A 16,051-nucleotide genomic window follows, 5' to 3' on the forward strand; every position below is an offset into this window, starting at 1 on the left:
CTCTATATTTGATTTGACATTCTTTCAGTGGTACTAGTTTATCAAACATTATTTGAAGAAACAGCACTTCACCAAACAACAAAACCTCATGACTTCTCAAGGTAGGCTGGACAAACTGCCATGATGAATACACGCTAGCTGAACCATCCATTTGATATATGTTTATAGAAATACATACACACATACACACACACACACACACACACACACACACACACACACACACACACACACACACACACACACACACACACACACACAAAACTTAAAACACTTGTGTATGCAATTATTTGTTATGACTTGAAGTCAGCATTCTGCACTACATTTCTTATAGAGGCAGGTTGGATAAAATTCCAGACAGTTATAGATACCTCACATAGTACATTCTGCTCCTTTTCAGATTGATATGGGTAAGCCACTGTTTCCATATAATGCTAGGCAAAGTCTTAATGCTCCATTAAAGTATGTGAGAATTGTTTACATATATGGGTGCTAGGAGTCATATATGAAAGTAAAATAGTACCATTTTTTTAGAAGTGCTGTATGACATATTGCTTAAGAAAGATGACCTTTCATTTCCTGTTTTTAATAATTAAGGGTCCATTTTGTTCGGATGATGTCAATGAATGCCAGATCTATGCTGGAACTCCATTTGGTTGTCAGAATGGAGGAACGTGTACTAATACTCCTGGAAGCTACAGGTAATAACTCTGCATTAGATAATCAGGTAACGGAGGCTTGACCATATGAATACATCCATAATAAAGTTTTCTCTATTTATGTCATTAAGCTGTTAAGAATTTGCACTTTCTTATTTTAAAATTTATCAGCATTATTTTTAGCAGGTGTGGTTTTAACAAGCATATCCTACCCTAGACTGTTTTCTACAGTCCAAAAATGACATGGTATCACAGAGTAAATGGTAATGTAGAGTAGGAATGACATAGCATGTTAAACTTATTTACATTTAGATAAAACATTTCTCAGCAGAAAATGCTTAGCGCATCAAATGGCACCTAATGCACAATAAATAAAATAAATAAAAGTGCAGCTAAGGCAAAATGAATGCACAATAGAAGGCAGACAAATCATAGTGGGACACAGACTGATAACCACACATAGTGATCTCCCAGGATATTCAACACAACAGCTGTGTCTTTTCACAGGAATAAATATAAGCACATGCATTGGGGGGGGGGGGGGGGGGCAAACAAGAATTATAACAGCAAGGAACAAGCAGCTAAATGCAACATGCTGAGAGGTTAGTTAGCAAAGTGCTAGATAATTTATGAACCCCTAGTGCATTCCATCTGAGAGAGAGAGAGAGAGAGAGAGAGAGAGAGAGAGAGAGAGAGATGGCATGCTTTAAAAATATGTCCTGCCATGGTAGTTAGCATTTATTTTCTTTTCAAGGTTCCCAGAGTTTATTTCATGAATTACTAGATAACTTGATAGAGAAACAGTCATATACATTTTAAAAGATGCCTATGGAAGAAAACCTTTAGTTTGTCAGGCCTGCCTCAGAGCCTCTGTGTAACTGTTCCTTTCCCTGTTTCACATTATTTTCCACTTATTCTAGGAATCCATGAAAACTTAACTACTTGCGATGTTTTAATCTTGCAAGACATTGCAGTGGCTTAATCTCTCTCTCTCTCTATGAAACAGAGATTCTTAAGTCACTCTTGGATTTGTAGCTGCCACATGTGTTCTTTTACCTCTTTCTCTATTCCTCTTTTTCATTTTCACAGCACCAGCTTTTTTCAAAAATGCATTTTGCTCTTGCCATATATACCTTCTCTTCTTGCTTACATTGTGTGTATGCCAAGATTCTAAGCCTTTCCTCATAATCCAACTTCTGCATTCCCAATTTCATTCTTGTAACTCTGTTGAACTCTGTCTACCTGCATAAATGATCTTTGCTTATATCTATTTCCACTACATCTGACTGTAGTTCTCTAGATGGCCTTACTCTTGCTCTGTGTTCCTGAGAACTGACCTCAGCTTCTCTTGAGTGCACTTGCCCAGATTCGTACCACAGAATCTTGTTAGCGTTTACCAGCATCCTTCCATATTGCATTGAATGACTCAGTCTAGGACTGATTGTATCTCCCAGATGTTCAGGATGTGCTACAGTGTGTGCCATCCCATAATGTACTCCCTACTCTTTCCCTCAAGTGGGCTATCAGGGTTTCAGTCCTATCCGGCCATCTTATATCTCACACCATGTAGTTCTAGCTGATCCATTGTTATCATCATCAGCCCTTTTTTTCCATTTTATATATTGAGTCTGGGTATTATGTCAAGTGTCACCATCTCTGTCAGTTCAGTGCTACTGCTCTACCTTCTTTGACAGTGACAACAAGTCTTCTCTCACACAGTCCATACATCTTTTTGCTGGATACCATCATTTCCTTTCCCCCTCTTACTGACTGTAACAAATCTTCACCAGATTGTCTTCTGCCTTCTTGCACATGTGCCTAAACCACTATAATATGTTCTCTTTGACATTATCTGCAGTTGGATCTGCTTGGGATTCTGCTCTGATGTCCTAATTTCTTTGTCCCACATTGTGCATCCTACCACCCATCTCAGGAAATTCATCTCCACCCCCTGTAGCTTCCTGAATTGCTCTGCTTCACTGCCCATGTTTCTGAACCATATGGTAGTACTGGTCACACCACTGCTCTGTACACCTTACTTTTCAGACTTTTTTATATTTAACTGTGGCACTGTACCCCTCATTCTTTGTGCTAGTTGTCTGCAGTCCCTCTGATTCTAGCTTTGACCTCCTTATTCAGACTTCCCTTCTCCTCAACCACCCCTCCTTGATACTTGAATCTATTCCACCGTTTTCCATTTTATGCCAGTTTTCAGCTTCCTCTGATGTCTCCATTTGCTACAATTACAACTGTCTTAACTGTACTCAGTTTCATCCCATGTGCCTTCCATTTTACAATCCCATACCCTATTATTTACTGAAGTTTGTGTTCAGAGTTTACTTATAGTTCTGCATCATCTGCATATAACAGTTTGTTGCTCTGTCCTCTCCAAGCTGTTTGCTAGTTTAGTCCATCACCAGTCTGAATAACGGTGGGCTCAGAGCTGAACCCTGATGCAGACCCACTCCCACCAGGAACCCCTCTGTGAGTATAAACACTGTTTGTATTTATGTCATTGGGTTGTTGTACATGGTCTGTACTAATTCTTCCAATGTTTCTGGACTTCAGACCATTGAGGACTGCCCAAATTAGCATTCTTAGGACCTTGCCAAATGTTTTCTCCAAGCCTAGGAATGCGTAGTTGGAGTCTTTCCTCACTTATAGCTTTTTTTCAGGTATCTGTTTCATTGCAAATATAGGGTCAATTGTGCTATATCATCATCTGAATCCAAAGTGTTCTTCTTCCTTCTTACTTTATACTGCTCTGCATAATTGTTTATCAGTCACCCTGTCCGGCACTTTCATGCAGTCTGAGAGGTATGCTAGCTGATGCCACCTGTAACAATTTGCTAGATGGGATTCTCAATTTCAAGAAAGGTTGAGCCATAAAATGCCTCAAACCGTGTATCTCTAGCTCTAGCTGATCCCACCTGTAACACTTTAATTGTTGGGCTTCCCATTTTCATGGAGAGTTAAACCATGGAGTTACCTGCAGTAAAGGTTTTGGAGGGCAGAATCCAGCCTGGAGTGGAGTGGTAGTTTGATGATGGAAAAAATAATCTGAAGTTTTAATGAGCATTGGTCAGGCATTAATGATATCTACTATAGCTCTCCAGGAAAAACATGTAGACACTGATCAGCACCTGCTTGGCCTTCTGCAAACAAGTGCAGCCACTTTCTTATACGTGCTCACCCTCTACCAACATATATCCACTGTACTAAGCCAACCATCTATCTCACTGAGAATGCATAAAAACAAAGAGAGAAAGAAAATGTGGAGGCTTAGTTGTAGCATTTGTGAAATATCTGGCTAGAGAAAACTAGTTCTAAGCTGAGTGGGAATCATTAACATCATACATGGACCTTCAGGATGCAAATGCATACAACTATCAGAAACTAAAACAACAAATTCTGGCTAGGGCTGGGACTTGATATAAAGTAGAGTCACATACATTTTACAAGTGAAAATTCACATTGGACAATTTAATACCATTGCGCAAGACTCATTTAAAGTATGTTTTGAAACTGTAGATATACCCGCAAAATTCTAGAAATATTGGCTGTAGATAAAGTTAAACAGATACTCTCCAGTAATGTAAAAATGGATATTCCAGAGTGACCTCAAGTCTTCTGAACAGTAAGTTGTTTTAACAGAAATCTGTTGTTGTGAGCTTGCATATCCTAAGCCAGAAATGCATGCCCCAAAGGCAGCTGTATATTTGTTTACTTGCAATCAAGAAAAACATTTACCATCTGAGTTAGTTTGTTTCAAATTTTCTTGAAAAGGACATATAGCAAAATACTGCACACTTTCAGTGCTAGTTAACAAACTGCACCTGAAGGCATTTGGGTGGAATGTGGTCATGTTGAGCTTTTAACTACTAGATCTGTAAAGCCTGCTTTTGCAAATGCACTATTTAAGTTTTCTGAATTATTATTTTTATTGTGTGTATTTGATGGCCAGGTATGTCCATTAGACATATTGTCCCTTGAACGTTTTAGGGATGTCTTGGGAGCGCAGCCTTGTTAAGTGACTTGCTCAGAGTCACACAGTAGACAAATGAAGATGGAAGGACTCAAACTCTGTACCAAGGGCACAGGAAGTAGGTCATTGCAATAGCCCTGTGAGTTAGCCACCAGACCTGTTAAATGTAATACTGTTGTGGAAGGGAAACAGATGCAAGGGCTGTTGGGCTCATACAGCATGATTACATTAGATAAGAATAACTAGTAAATAGAAAATTTAAATAATATGTTTACATGGAGACAAAAGGGAGTACCCTATAACACCACTGTTAATAGGCCCGGTCAAAGACGGAGAGGAGGAGGCCTACAGGAATGAAATTGATCAACTACTGGTCTGGTGTGACAGCAGCAATTTATCACTGAATGTCAGCAAGACAAAGGAGTTGATTGTTGATTTCAGATGCTCTCAAGTACCACAAAAACCTCTAGTGATGAAAGGGATGACAGTGGAATGGGTCAAGAGTACAAAGTTCTTGGGCGTTCATATCTCAGAGGACTTATCTTGGTCAGTCTATGTATCCAGCACAGTCAAAAAAGCTCAGCAATGCTTGCACTTTCTAAGGAAACTTAGGAAAGCAAAATTACTGAGCTCCATACTTCAGACCTTTTATAGAGGGGCCACTGAAAGTGTCCTGACCAACAGCATTGGGAGCTGTAACAATCAGGACTGGAAAGCTCTCAAGAGAGTTGTAAGGTTGGCAGAAAGAATCACTAGCACCTCCTTACACCGCTGAAGGATCTACACAAGTGCTGGTGCATTGACAGGGTCAAAAAGATTTCCAGCGATCCAACTCTTCATGCCAATGGTCTGTACACTCGTTTGTCCTCAAGCAGGAGATACAGAAGCCTGCATTGTAAGACCACTAGACTAAAAAGGTTTCTTTCCACTCTCCATTAGACTGTTGAACTCCTGGGAAAAATGAACCATGACGTCTGTTACATAACTAGCCTATCAAGGGGCTTATTTTATGGATGTGGAATAACTAAGGGCAATACTAAGGTAGCTCACCTACACACTGAAGGACTGCAAAGTACAATATACAAACTGTGCAATAATACAGTCTAATCATAGATATGCTGCTATTGTTTCAATTTTACTTTGACAATATTACCTTCATAGTGTTCCTTGTCTTCCTTGTCTCCTGTTCTGGGATGGGTGTGGGTCACCACTGTCCTACTTTACTTACTAATTGCTACTTATTAAATTTCTACTGTGATATTTTATACATTTTTCTTTCTCTATATGTGCAACTGCTTCCTGCATTGAGAACAAAATATTGTAATTTTGTTCAGATACACTGCTGTGTAGTTCTGAATGACAATAAAGTTTTCTTTGACTTGACTTTGACTTTGACTTAATACAGGGTCTAACCTAACATACGGTAGATAATAGGCTAAGACATTCTCCAATTCAAACAGCCATGGAGCATATGGGGGGAAGATTTCAACTTGATATGTTACCAGGTGTATATCTATCTATCTATCTATATATATATATATATATGTATATATATCTATATATATATATATATATATATATATATATGTATATATATATATATATATATATATATATATATATATATATGTATATATATATATATATATATATATATATATATCTATATGGGTCTACTTCTCTTCATCGAAAGTATATCACTTCGAAAAAGAAAAGTAGGCCCACACTTAGGCGAAAGTGCACTTAACTGAAAGTGCACTTCTGTGAAGAACGATTCAATGAACTGTTAAGGAACACTGAGGCGCCAAAGCACACTACAGTGGGGAAAAGGGAATTTTCCTGTTTCCTGACTGTAGTGCAATCTCGGAGTTGGTATATTTAAGTAGGGGTGTGTGGGGAGTGCAGGGACGCTTGCCCCCTTTCAAAAACATTGTTTTCGTGTTCCTGGTCAGTTCGTTGAAACGTTTTTCACAAAAGTGCACATTCAATTAAGTGCACTTTCGTGTAAGTGTGGGTCTACTGTTCTTTTTTGAAGAAGTGTACTTTCGATGAAATACAGTAGAGCAGTACATCCATATATATATATATATATATATATATATATATAGAGAGAGAGAGAGAGAGAGAGAGAGAGATAGCCCCTGTAAAGAGAAAGATTTAGGATGAGAAGACACAAAATGAACTGAAATGTGGCTCTGGTTAGAAGGGTTAGACAAATCTGATACTGAGTCTTGCCAAAAGGCTCCAGTTAAAATAATAAAAAAAGACATCAGTGTTGCAACTGACAGGGAAGGGCCCATAGTTAAGAATGCACTAAGGAATGTATGTGTAGAAGCTGAGGAAAAGATAAGTGAATGTTAAACAGAAGAAAGAGGAGGCTGGAGCACACGAACCAAGTCTTAAACTTTCCCATTCTGCACCAAACCAGAGAACCAATCAGAAACAGAAGCAGGGCTCTAAGGATAAAGAAAGTAAGATAACTACTGAAGAAGAGACAGTGAGACTACCAGTACTCCACTGGAAGAAAATAATTTCTGTCAGTTATGTTTTATGGAGGTTGAACTAGCTGAAAGGGACAAACCTCTACCTGTATTTATAGAACAGGCAATGGCCTCAGAAAACTGATGAAAATAATACTGACTTGTGTGACCTCCAGATAAGCCATATCAGCTTCAAGAAAGCTCAGTGGAAAGACAGCACCATAAGTAGAACTAGAGAAACTGTAACAAGAGGAGATAGAGAGACATTTCATATCTGTGCTTTGAATTAAAAAAATACTAGGTTGACAGTAAACAAAGAATTCATTAGTCCCAGTGCCTTTTAGAACACTTATGATGAAGTTAACACAGCCACATTTTATGTAACCATTCAGGAATTTCTGAAAATATACAACTTCAGCTGGATTTTACTGGCCTAGTGGTACAGAGGAAACAGAAAATGTGTGTGCATCTTGCCCAGGGTCAAAGGATAATACCTAACCCAGAGTTTAAGAACCTTCAGTACTCTTACCTGTCAAGGAAGTCGTTTGGAAGAATAGCAGTGGGCACACTGTGAAATCGAGTAAAGACCATTAGTTTATCTTGTAAATCATTGATGATGCAACAAAATTTCCTGAAAAAGTATCCATGCAAAGAGTTAAATCAAAGCCTATTTACAAAAAATAGTAGGGTTTTTTCCCTAATGTAGGAATTCCCAGAAAAATTGTTACTGATGGAAGTACTCTAATTATGTTGTGAAAAATGCCTGTACTTTGCCAAATTCTTTTAAAGTGAAGCAGCTAAAGATGTCTGTGTACCACCCTCAAACAAATGGATTAGTGGAGCTCTTCATTCTCTTATGTTATATAAGACTATAGAACTGTATGAAAGAAACTAGTACAGGCTGCTTTCAAATCTTCTTTTAGCTGTAAGGGAAGTACTTCAAGCCCCAATTGAAGTCACAGCATTTGAAATTCTATACGACAGACTTCTGCAAGGTTTGCTAGATATAGCACAATAAACATGGGAAGAGAATATACTCCCTTTAAAAGTGTAATAGGATATTTTACAGGCCTACAGCACAGGTTAAGAACTTTAATGCCTGCAGTAAAATAATATATGGAAAGCACACTGCAGGCACAACAGCTACCACACAACAAAAATGCAAGCCTCAGAAACTTAAAACCATGATATAACATACTTGTATTAGTACCCACTGCTGAAAACAAGTGCCTTGCAAAGTAATTCTGAAATTGTAAAAAGAAAAAAACTAATTGAAATAAGTTATAGAATGAGACAACCAGGGCTAAATAAGCCAAAAAAGTTACACACACACACACACACACACACACACACGCACGCACGCACGCACGCACGCACGCACACACACACACACACACACACACACACACACACACACACACACACACACACACACACACACACACAGACACACAGACACACACACACACACACACACACACACACACACACACACACACACACATATGTGTACTCTGTTACAGTAAACAGAGTACAGCATCAAAACATTGACAGTTGGTTGGTCAACACCACTTGGTCATCAAAAAGTGTGGTTGATTGGCAATCCCTGGGTAGAGGAATATTCCCTTTCCCCGAGGATTGTGCAATCTCCGAGTTATATAATTAGCAGGGGGATGTAAGGGGTGCAGAGGAGCTTGCCTCCATGCAAAAACACTTAAATCTGATGCTGTCAGTTTTCATTCATTCCTCCACCTCTGAGTTCCGTATCTGATCTCGAATCCAACTTGGCTTCTTTCCAAGTTGGAGATCTGAAGCTTGAGCTCCTCCCCTCTTTTTCATAATGCCTCGTTCCCCCAGATTACCTCAGATCTTGTTTGCTGCTCATACAAAAAGCATTGAGGTTGCATCGCTGAGCTGCTTCCAGATATTTCAGTGAATAGTGTGTGTTCGTAAGTCGGCTTTAGCTATTTTGTGCACTTTATATCATTTCTCTCTCTCCCTTTCAAGTTTTCTGCTCTGAATTCCAAAAAAAAAAAAAAAGTAAGGTAGTTGAAGTGGCTTTGTTTTCCTACTCATTTCTCTCCTGTGATCTAGTCCTTTCTTTTCACTTTCTCTTCCCTTTTTCTGTCCCTTCTAGGTCTTTGTCTGTAGCTGTGTGGGATTGTCATAGCTGAAAAATCTGAAAAACCTTTGGGATTCAAGAAGTGCACTTCCTGTGGGCACAAGATCCCATTATCAGATGCCCAGAGGAAGTGTGTCTACTGTTTAAGCCCATCTCACTGAGACAGTTCCTGCATGATGTGTGAGGGATTTAATCCGTGGAACTGGCAGACCCCAGGAATAAGCTGGTGCTTAAGGGGTTGCTTCCTTCTTCTGCTGCTCCTGCTCTTCCATCTACTTCTGGGGCTCAACCCCCCACTAAGAAGCACAAGGAGGCCAGGGATCAGAGAAAATGCTCCCCAGAAAGGTCCTCCTCTGAACCACCAAAAAAGCCACTGAAAACATCAGATCCTAGATCTTCAGCTCTTGATACCTTGGTTTCCTTCCCTTCTTTTGCCTCAGCTCCCATGGCTGCATCGGAGTTGAGGGTCTCATTGTGGAAGTCTCCCAGCCTGGAGACTTCCCCCTAAAGAGTGTCCAGGCCACCATCAGATTCCTCCTCCATCAGGTCATCTGGAGTTTATCTCAGCATGAGGTGGATAGACTGATGAGGAAATTTCAGAAGGCACAGATCCAGATGGAGTTTTGCCAGCTCTGTCCCCTTCCAGATCTGTGAACAGACATTCTCCATTCTTCCCCATGGCTCCTTCTCCAATCCAACCTCCCACTTTGGAGTTGTCAGAGCTGAATGATCCTGAGAACTGAGATGTCAGATCTGGTAATGGTTATTACTTCCAGTCTGATCACCATCATGATGCGCTCGACTCCTACTGCTTTAGAGTCCAGTGCATCTTGGAGCTGAAGCTTGGAAATTGGATCCAGGGGGTTGCTTAGACTCCAAAGTTTTCAGAGCTGTCACTTCCCCTTAGAGCCTTGGCATTCGATAGCTTGGCTCTGACTCCCTCCTCCGAGCAGAGAATTGCAGGGCCTCCAGAGAAGTCTGCTCCAGCAGCTTTGGTTCTGGAGCAATGGCTCTTGGGTCTTCATAGTCTCTCTGTTTTTGAAGTGGTGGAGAGGGTTCTGTCTTATGTGAAAGGACTCCCGGTTTTCCTTCCATCGGATCCAATCCTTACCTCCATGGAGTCTGTGCCAGAGATCTCTCAACAACCCCAGGGACAGCTTATGCTTTAAAGTCTTCAATCCTTCCCTATTATGGAACCCCAGATTTCTTCCAGTACCCCCCCCCCCCAAGGCAACCTACCTGGGAGGTCCCTTGGAAGAAGAACTGTAAAAGGAGACACTAGGATTCCCTGTAGGAATTAGTCACGATTGACACTGACTTCGAGGAAGGGGAGTGGTCCCCTAGATCTCCACCTGACAATTTCTCCTTTGCAAATATTTTAGAGATCCTTCATCAGAAGGGTGGATGGTCCTCCCAAAACCCCAACCCAGGGGAGACAGTGCTTTTGGAAGCTTTCGGTATGGGCCCATCTACATCCTTTGTGTTTCCCAGGGAAGATCCTCTTATTGATTTAGTTTCTTCCAGGACATGGAAGGACCCGGACACAATAGAGCTTATACCCAAATGGGCTAACAAGATCCTAAGCACCTCCTTAGACAAACCCCATTGGACAAAGGGATCCCGGTAGGTGCCATGGATGTCACGGCAGCCACCAAAAAGGAGTTAGCTCAGGAGAGCTCCTCTGTTCATTCCTCTAACAGGGAGTCTAGGGCTTTAGACAAGTTTGGTACAACAGTTTATGATTTGTCCACTTTTACCTTTTGAGTGTTAAACTATTTGTTCCACTTTACCAGGCTGCAAAGAGAATTAATCAAGGAACTTTCCAGCTCGGTCCCAGAGTCCATGTCTGAAGAGGAGCACAAAATTTTCTCCTCCAGAATGGCCACTCTTCAATCAATATCCATTTCATCCATGAGGTTGATTTCCCACATGGCGGAAGGCACCGCAAGGGCGGACGGTTCAGGCATCTCCATTAGGCATCATGCCTGGATGTGGTTGTGTGACTTCATGGAACTTTTCAAGGGGTCATTTATCAATTCACCCTTTGATGGTTCATCATTGTTTGGCCCCTCAGTTCATGACACAATCTCCTGGAGCAAGAAGGATGGAAAGACCTTGTCCGTAGTCTGCAGTCGGAATCTATTTTTCTACACCACAAAGATCTTTCTTCAGGAATCAGCATGGTGAAAAAAAACTGTGGTTCAGAAAATCTCAAGGTCCTTTTCCAGAAGCTCAAGGAGACTTCTCCCCCAGAGGTGGGGTGGGGGGGCAGTTATAGTACTGGACTCCATCCCTGAGGCAGTGGGGCTCTGTGAAATCAAGGGTCTCAAGATTCTTTCTCAAACAGATCCTTACAACGGCCCTAAAGGGTTGACCGGCTGTCCTTCTCTGTAGGCAGTCTGGGGGAGGGGTGCTCATTCCTGCACCCAGAAGCCTGGATACCCGTCACAAATGATCGATTGATCGATCCAGAGGATACTCTATTCCCTTTTTAACACTTCCCAAACCAAAGAATCACCTCCCAGATGTGCCACCCAATCAAATGGAGGCAGCAAAGTTAGAAATTACAAAGCTGCTTCAAAAAAGAATCATCCAGGAGGTCCCTCCCTATCAAGTTGGATCGAGCATTTACTCGAGCTTCTTTTTGGTACCAAAAAGACAGGGGATCTAAGGCTAATTTTGGATTTGACATCTCTGAACAAAAAAGTAAAGAACTCAAAGTTCAGGATGGTCATGGTTCAATCCATCCTACCTTTCCTGAAGATGGAGGACTGGATGTGCTCAATAGACCTGAAGGACACATACTATCATATTAAGATAAACAGTTGCTCCAGAAGGTAACTTCATTGTAGGCTGGGGGTCAGTCATTATCAGTTCTGGGTGCTGCCGTGTAGTCTCACCACAGCCCCTGGGGTGTTTACCAAATGTATGGCAGTAGTTGCAGCTCATCTCAGACTGCAGGGTTTCCATGGCTTTCCATATCTGGATGACTTGCTCCTAACCCCTTTGACCAGGTATCTACTCATTCAAGCAAGTGACTATCTGTTATGACTTACTCCCATCCTGGGCATAACAGGCAACATGCAGAAGTCAAAACTGCTGCTGGTTCATCTGATAGCTTTTATCAAGGCATGGTTAGACACGACCAGGACTGTAACCTTCCTTCCCCCAGACAAAGTGTCGACCCTCAGGTGCCATGTCTCCCAGATTCTAGCAAGGCCCAGTCCTTGGGCAAAATTGGTGCTCATGGCATTGGGCTCGATGGCTGCCACAATAACCCTATTACCAACCACACAGTTACATATGCAAATATTACAGTGGTTGTTGTCAGTCCAGTGGTCTTTACACAGTTACACAATGACTCACCCCATCAGGCTATCTTGCGCATGCAAGGATCATCTCTTATGGTGGCTACACTCTCTGGTAGTCACCCAAAGCTGTTCCTTTGTTCTCTCTCCGCCAAACACCATGCTGTCAACGGATGCCTCCTAGACGGGGGGGGGAGGGGGCATTTTCTGGGATGGACAGTTAAAGGCATGTGGATGCCCCAGAAGACCAAATTGCATATCAATTGCCTGGAGATGAGAACATTTATTTTAGCGCTGCAAGCACTGCACAGCTTTCTACCTCTAGAGACTATTCCAATCCAAACAGGCAATATTTCTGTGGTGTGGTACATCAACAAGCAAGGAGGAGCCAGATCTTATTATTTATTTTATTTATTTATTTGCAGTTGCTTTACCAGGATGGTCCATTGGGGTGAGATTAAGCTGTTTTCAATGGAGTCCTGGAGAGAAAAACTCCAAACATATAACATTTTTAATAAACAAGCACCAAGAATATAATGTATATAGTAAACAATTTTTGTACAGTAATGCAAGTACAATTTCAAGCATGAATTTAGATACAAGTTAAAAGGAATAATAAAATCATAAGTATTATTTACAGAAAGTTGGTTCATACAGTGGTAACAGAAATAAAATAAGAAAAAACAGATGGTTCATACAGAAGTAACAGAAATAAAACAGGAAACAATGGTTGTTAGATAATTTAGAAGTATGTGAGCTCCTACTGAGAGAAAGGCTGAGTTTCAGATGTAGTTAAGTAGGAGTAGTACAGTAACATTCCCAATGGGATGCTAGGTGTGAGTGAAGCAAGGTTTTAAAGGAGGAGCGACTGCTAGTGGAACGGATTGGGGTGACAGTGAGTTCCAGAGGCGTGCTAGAGAAAATGATAGTATAAGCTTACCAGGTGGGCGGGCAGATTTATGAAATTCAATAAGATTTTGAGTGTTTGATCTTAGGAGTCCATCAGGTATGTGCAGTTTGAAGGTGGACGCTAGAGAGGGGCAGAGTGAGGGAGTAAAAATAAGTTTATGAGCTTGGATGAGTTGTATATATGTGAGATAGTGGGGCAACTCTAGCCAATTCAATTTGTGAAGAGCTATACAGTGGTGAGTAGAAGATCGGTGGCCTGTGGCAAATTTGGCAATTTTGTTGTAGCAAGAGGTAAGTTTAGCCTTGAAGGATGATTGTAGGTTAGTGAGGAGAGGGGCACCATATAGGAGAGATGGGATGAGGTATGTGGTGGTGAGAACTAGCTTGGTAGAAGAAGAGAGGTAGTGATTATGGCGGTATAGCATTCCAAGTTTCTGATGTGTTTTCTTGATGTTTGTATGCAGGTGAATATCAAACTTAAGCTGATCATCAATGAGGACACCAAGTAATTTTGCATTAGATACAATTTCAAGAGGAGTATTATTGTGACTAGTGATGATGAATGTGTCTTTATCAATGATGATGGTCTCAGAAGGGGTAAATATAATGAGTTAGGTTTTTGTTGCATTAAGTGCCCGATTATCTAGCATCCATTTTTCAGTAGAGGAGAGTGCATCTTGGGTTAATTTTATGAGAGTAGGGGTAGAAGTGGCAGAGCTGATAATAGTTGAATCTTCAGCGTATTGAATAAGTTTAGTATTGGGGATGGCATGGTGGAAGTCATTTATAAAAATGTTAAACAGTAGGGGTCCTAGAATGGAACCCGAGGTACATCGGTCAAAGTCCTGAGGAATGGGGAGTTAGCTTTCTTCCACTTAACTGATTGTTGCCTATCTCTTGTCCACTTATCCATACTAGCTTATCCACTGTGTTGAGACATGAGAGACTGGCAATGAGCTATCTTTACAAACCACTTTCTAATGGCAATGCACATTCTGGGGGAGTCCAAAATTCTAGCAAACAGGCTTAGCAGAGTTTTACTGATGCCTCACGAGTGGTCTCTTAATCAGTCAGTAGCAAACAGGATCTTCCTCAAATGGGATCAGCCTTGCTGCAATCTCTTTGTGTTCCCCCACAACAAGAAATGCAGCATGCTATTTGCCTTGATCCCCCCTCAGGGACAGTCACCAAGGGATGCTGTAGTCAATGCTTGGTACTCAGGTCTACTTTATGCATTTCCTCCGTTACCGCTGATTCACAAATTTCTTCAGAAAGCACATCAGTTGAAGAGCAGAGTGATCCTCATTGCTCCTTTTTGGCCTTGCCAAGTCTGGTTCACCCTTCTTTGGTCTCAACTGGTTTGCCCTTCTTGGACATTGGAATCACTGCCCCATCCCTCAAGGCAAACTCGCCTGGACTGTCAAGACCCAAAACAGACCACATGGTTTCTTCAATTCCAATGATGACTGGATTTTCCAGGTTTTATCCCCAGTCCAAAAAATTTTGATTTCCTCTCACAAGTTGTCAACCAGAAAAATCTATAAGAGGAAATGGAAGAGATTCTCCATTTGGGCTCAACAGAAGTTTATCAATCATTTTATGGCTTCTGTTCCAGTAGTATTGACATTTTGGCTGTTGTTTTCCAAAATGGAGGCAGTTATTCCACAGTTAAAGTCCAATTGACAGCCATTTCAGATTTTCATGTTGGAGAAAATTCTGCCTCCCTAGTATCATCAAAATTATGTAAGGCCTTCCTCAGAGGTACCTTTTTGCTTCGCCCTCGAATCAAGGACCCTGCTCCCGTTGGAACCTGACCTTGATATTACCAGGCATTGGTGCTGTCTCCTTTTGAGCTGGCATCTAAAGTGGAGCTGAAGTTTCTGTCTTGAAAGACTACCTTTTTAGTAGCCATCACTTCACCAAAGAAAGTTTCAGAATGCACACCCTTTCATCTAAACCTCCTTATTTAATTTTCCACACAGACAAAGTATCTCTTTGGACCAGTCCATCCTTTTTACCACAATTTGCCTCTGAAAACAATATCAATCATTCTGTCAATTTACTGTTTTTCTTTCCCAAATTTCAGAACAAAGAAGAATACATGCTACATTTTCTGGATATACGTAGGCAATTGCATTTTTACCTGGACAGGACCAAAACCTTCAGGAAATCTGACCAACTGTTAGTATCTTTTTCAAATATTAAAACAGGGGCAGCAGTTAGCAAACTGACCCGGGTCAAATGGTTAAGAGACTGGATTTCCTTAATTTATTCTTTAAAAGATATTCCTTTGCCTAGACTTATCAAAGCCCATTCTGCCAGATCTATGGCCACTTCTCAATCCTTTTGTTCGAGAGTGTGAATTGATGATATTTGTGCTGCTGCCTCCTGGTCAAATTCCCATACATTTATTAGACATTATAAATTGGACATTACTTCCAGAAATAGGGCTGCCTGTGGCTCTGCGGTGCTGTAAAACATCCTTCTATGAGGGCCACCCTAGGTTATTGTAGCTGGGGACTCTGTCTCACAGGTGGAGGAATGAGTGAAAATTGACAACATCAGATAAAGAAGTTATATTCTTACCA

The 16,051-nt window shown here is 41.1% G+C and overlaps 1 protein-coding gene across 1 annotated transcript in view; it reads left to right on the plus strand.

Annotated features, from left to right (window-relative positions):
* The window catches only part of LOC122792709 (cubilin-like), a 3,134,001-nt gene that overhangs the window by 149,819 nt on the left and 2,968,131 nt on the right, over positions 1–16,051 (plus strand). The window contains exon 6 of the mRNA XM_044060295.1: positions 598–701. Within this exon, the coding sequence (XP_043916230.1) occupies positions 598–701 (104 nt within the window). The remainder of the gene's footprint in view (positions 1–597; positions 702–16,051) is intronic.

Source organism: Protopterus annectens, chromosome 2.part0 (assembly GCF_019279795.1).
Source record: "Protopterus annectens isolate FY-2018-M chromosome 2.part0, PAN1.0, whole genome shotgun sequence".
Taxonomy (NCBI): Eukaryota; Metazoa; Chordata; order Ceratodontiformes; family Protopteridae; genus Protopterus; species Protopterus annectens.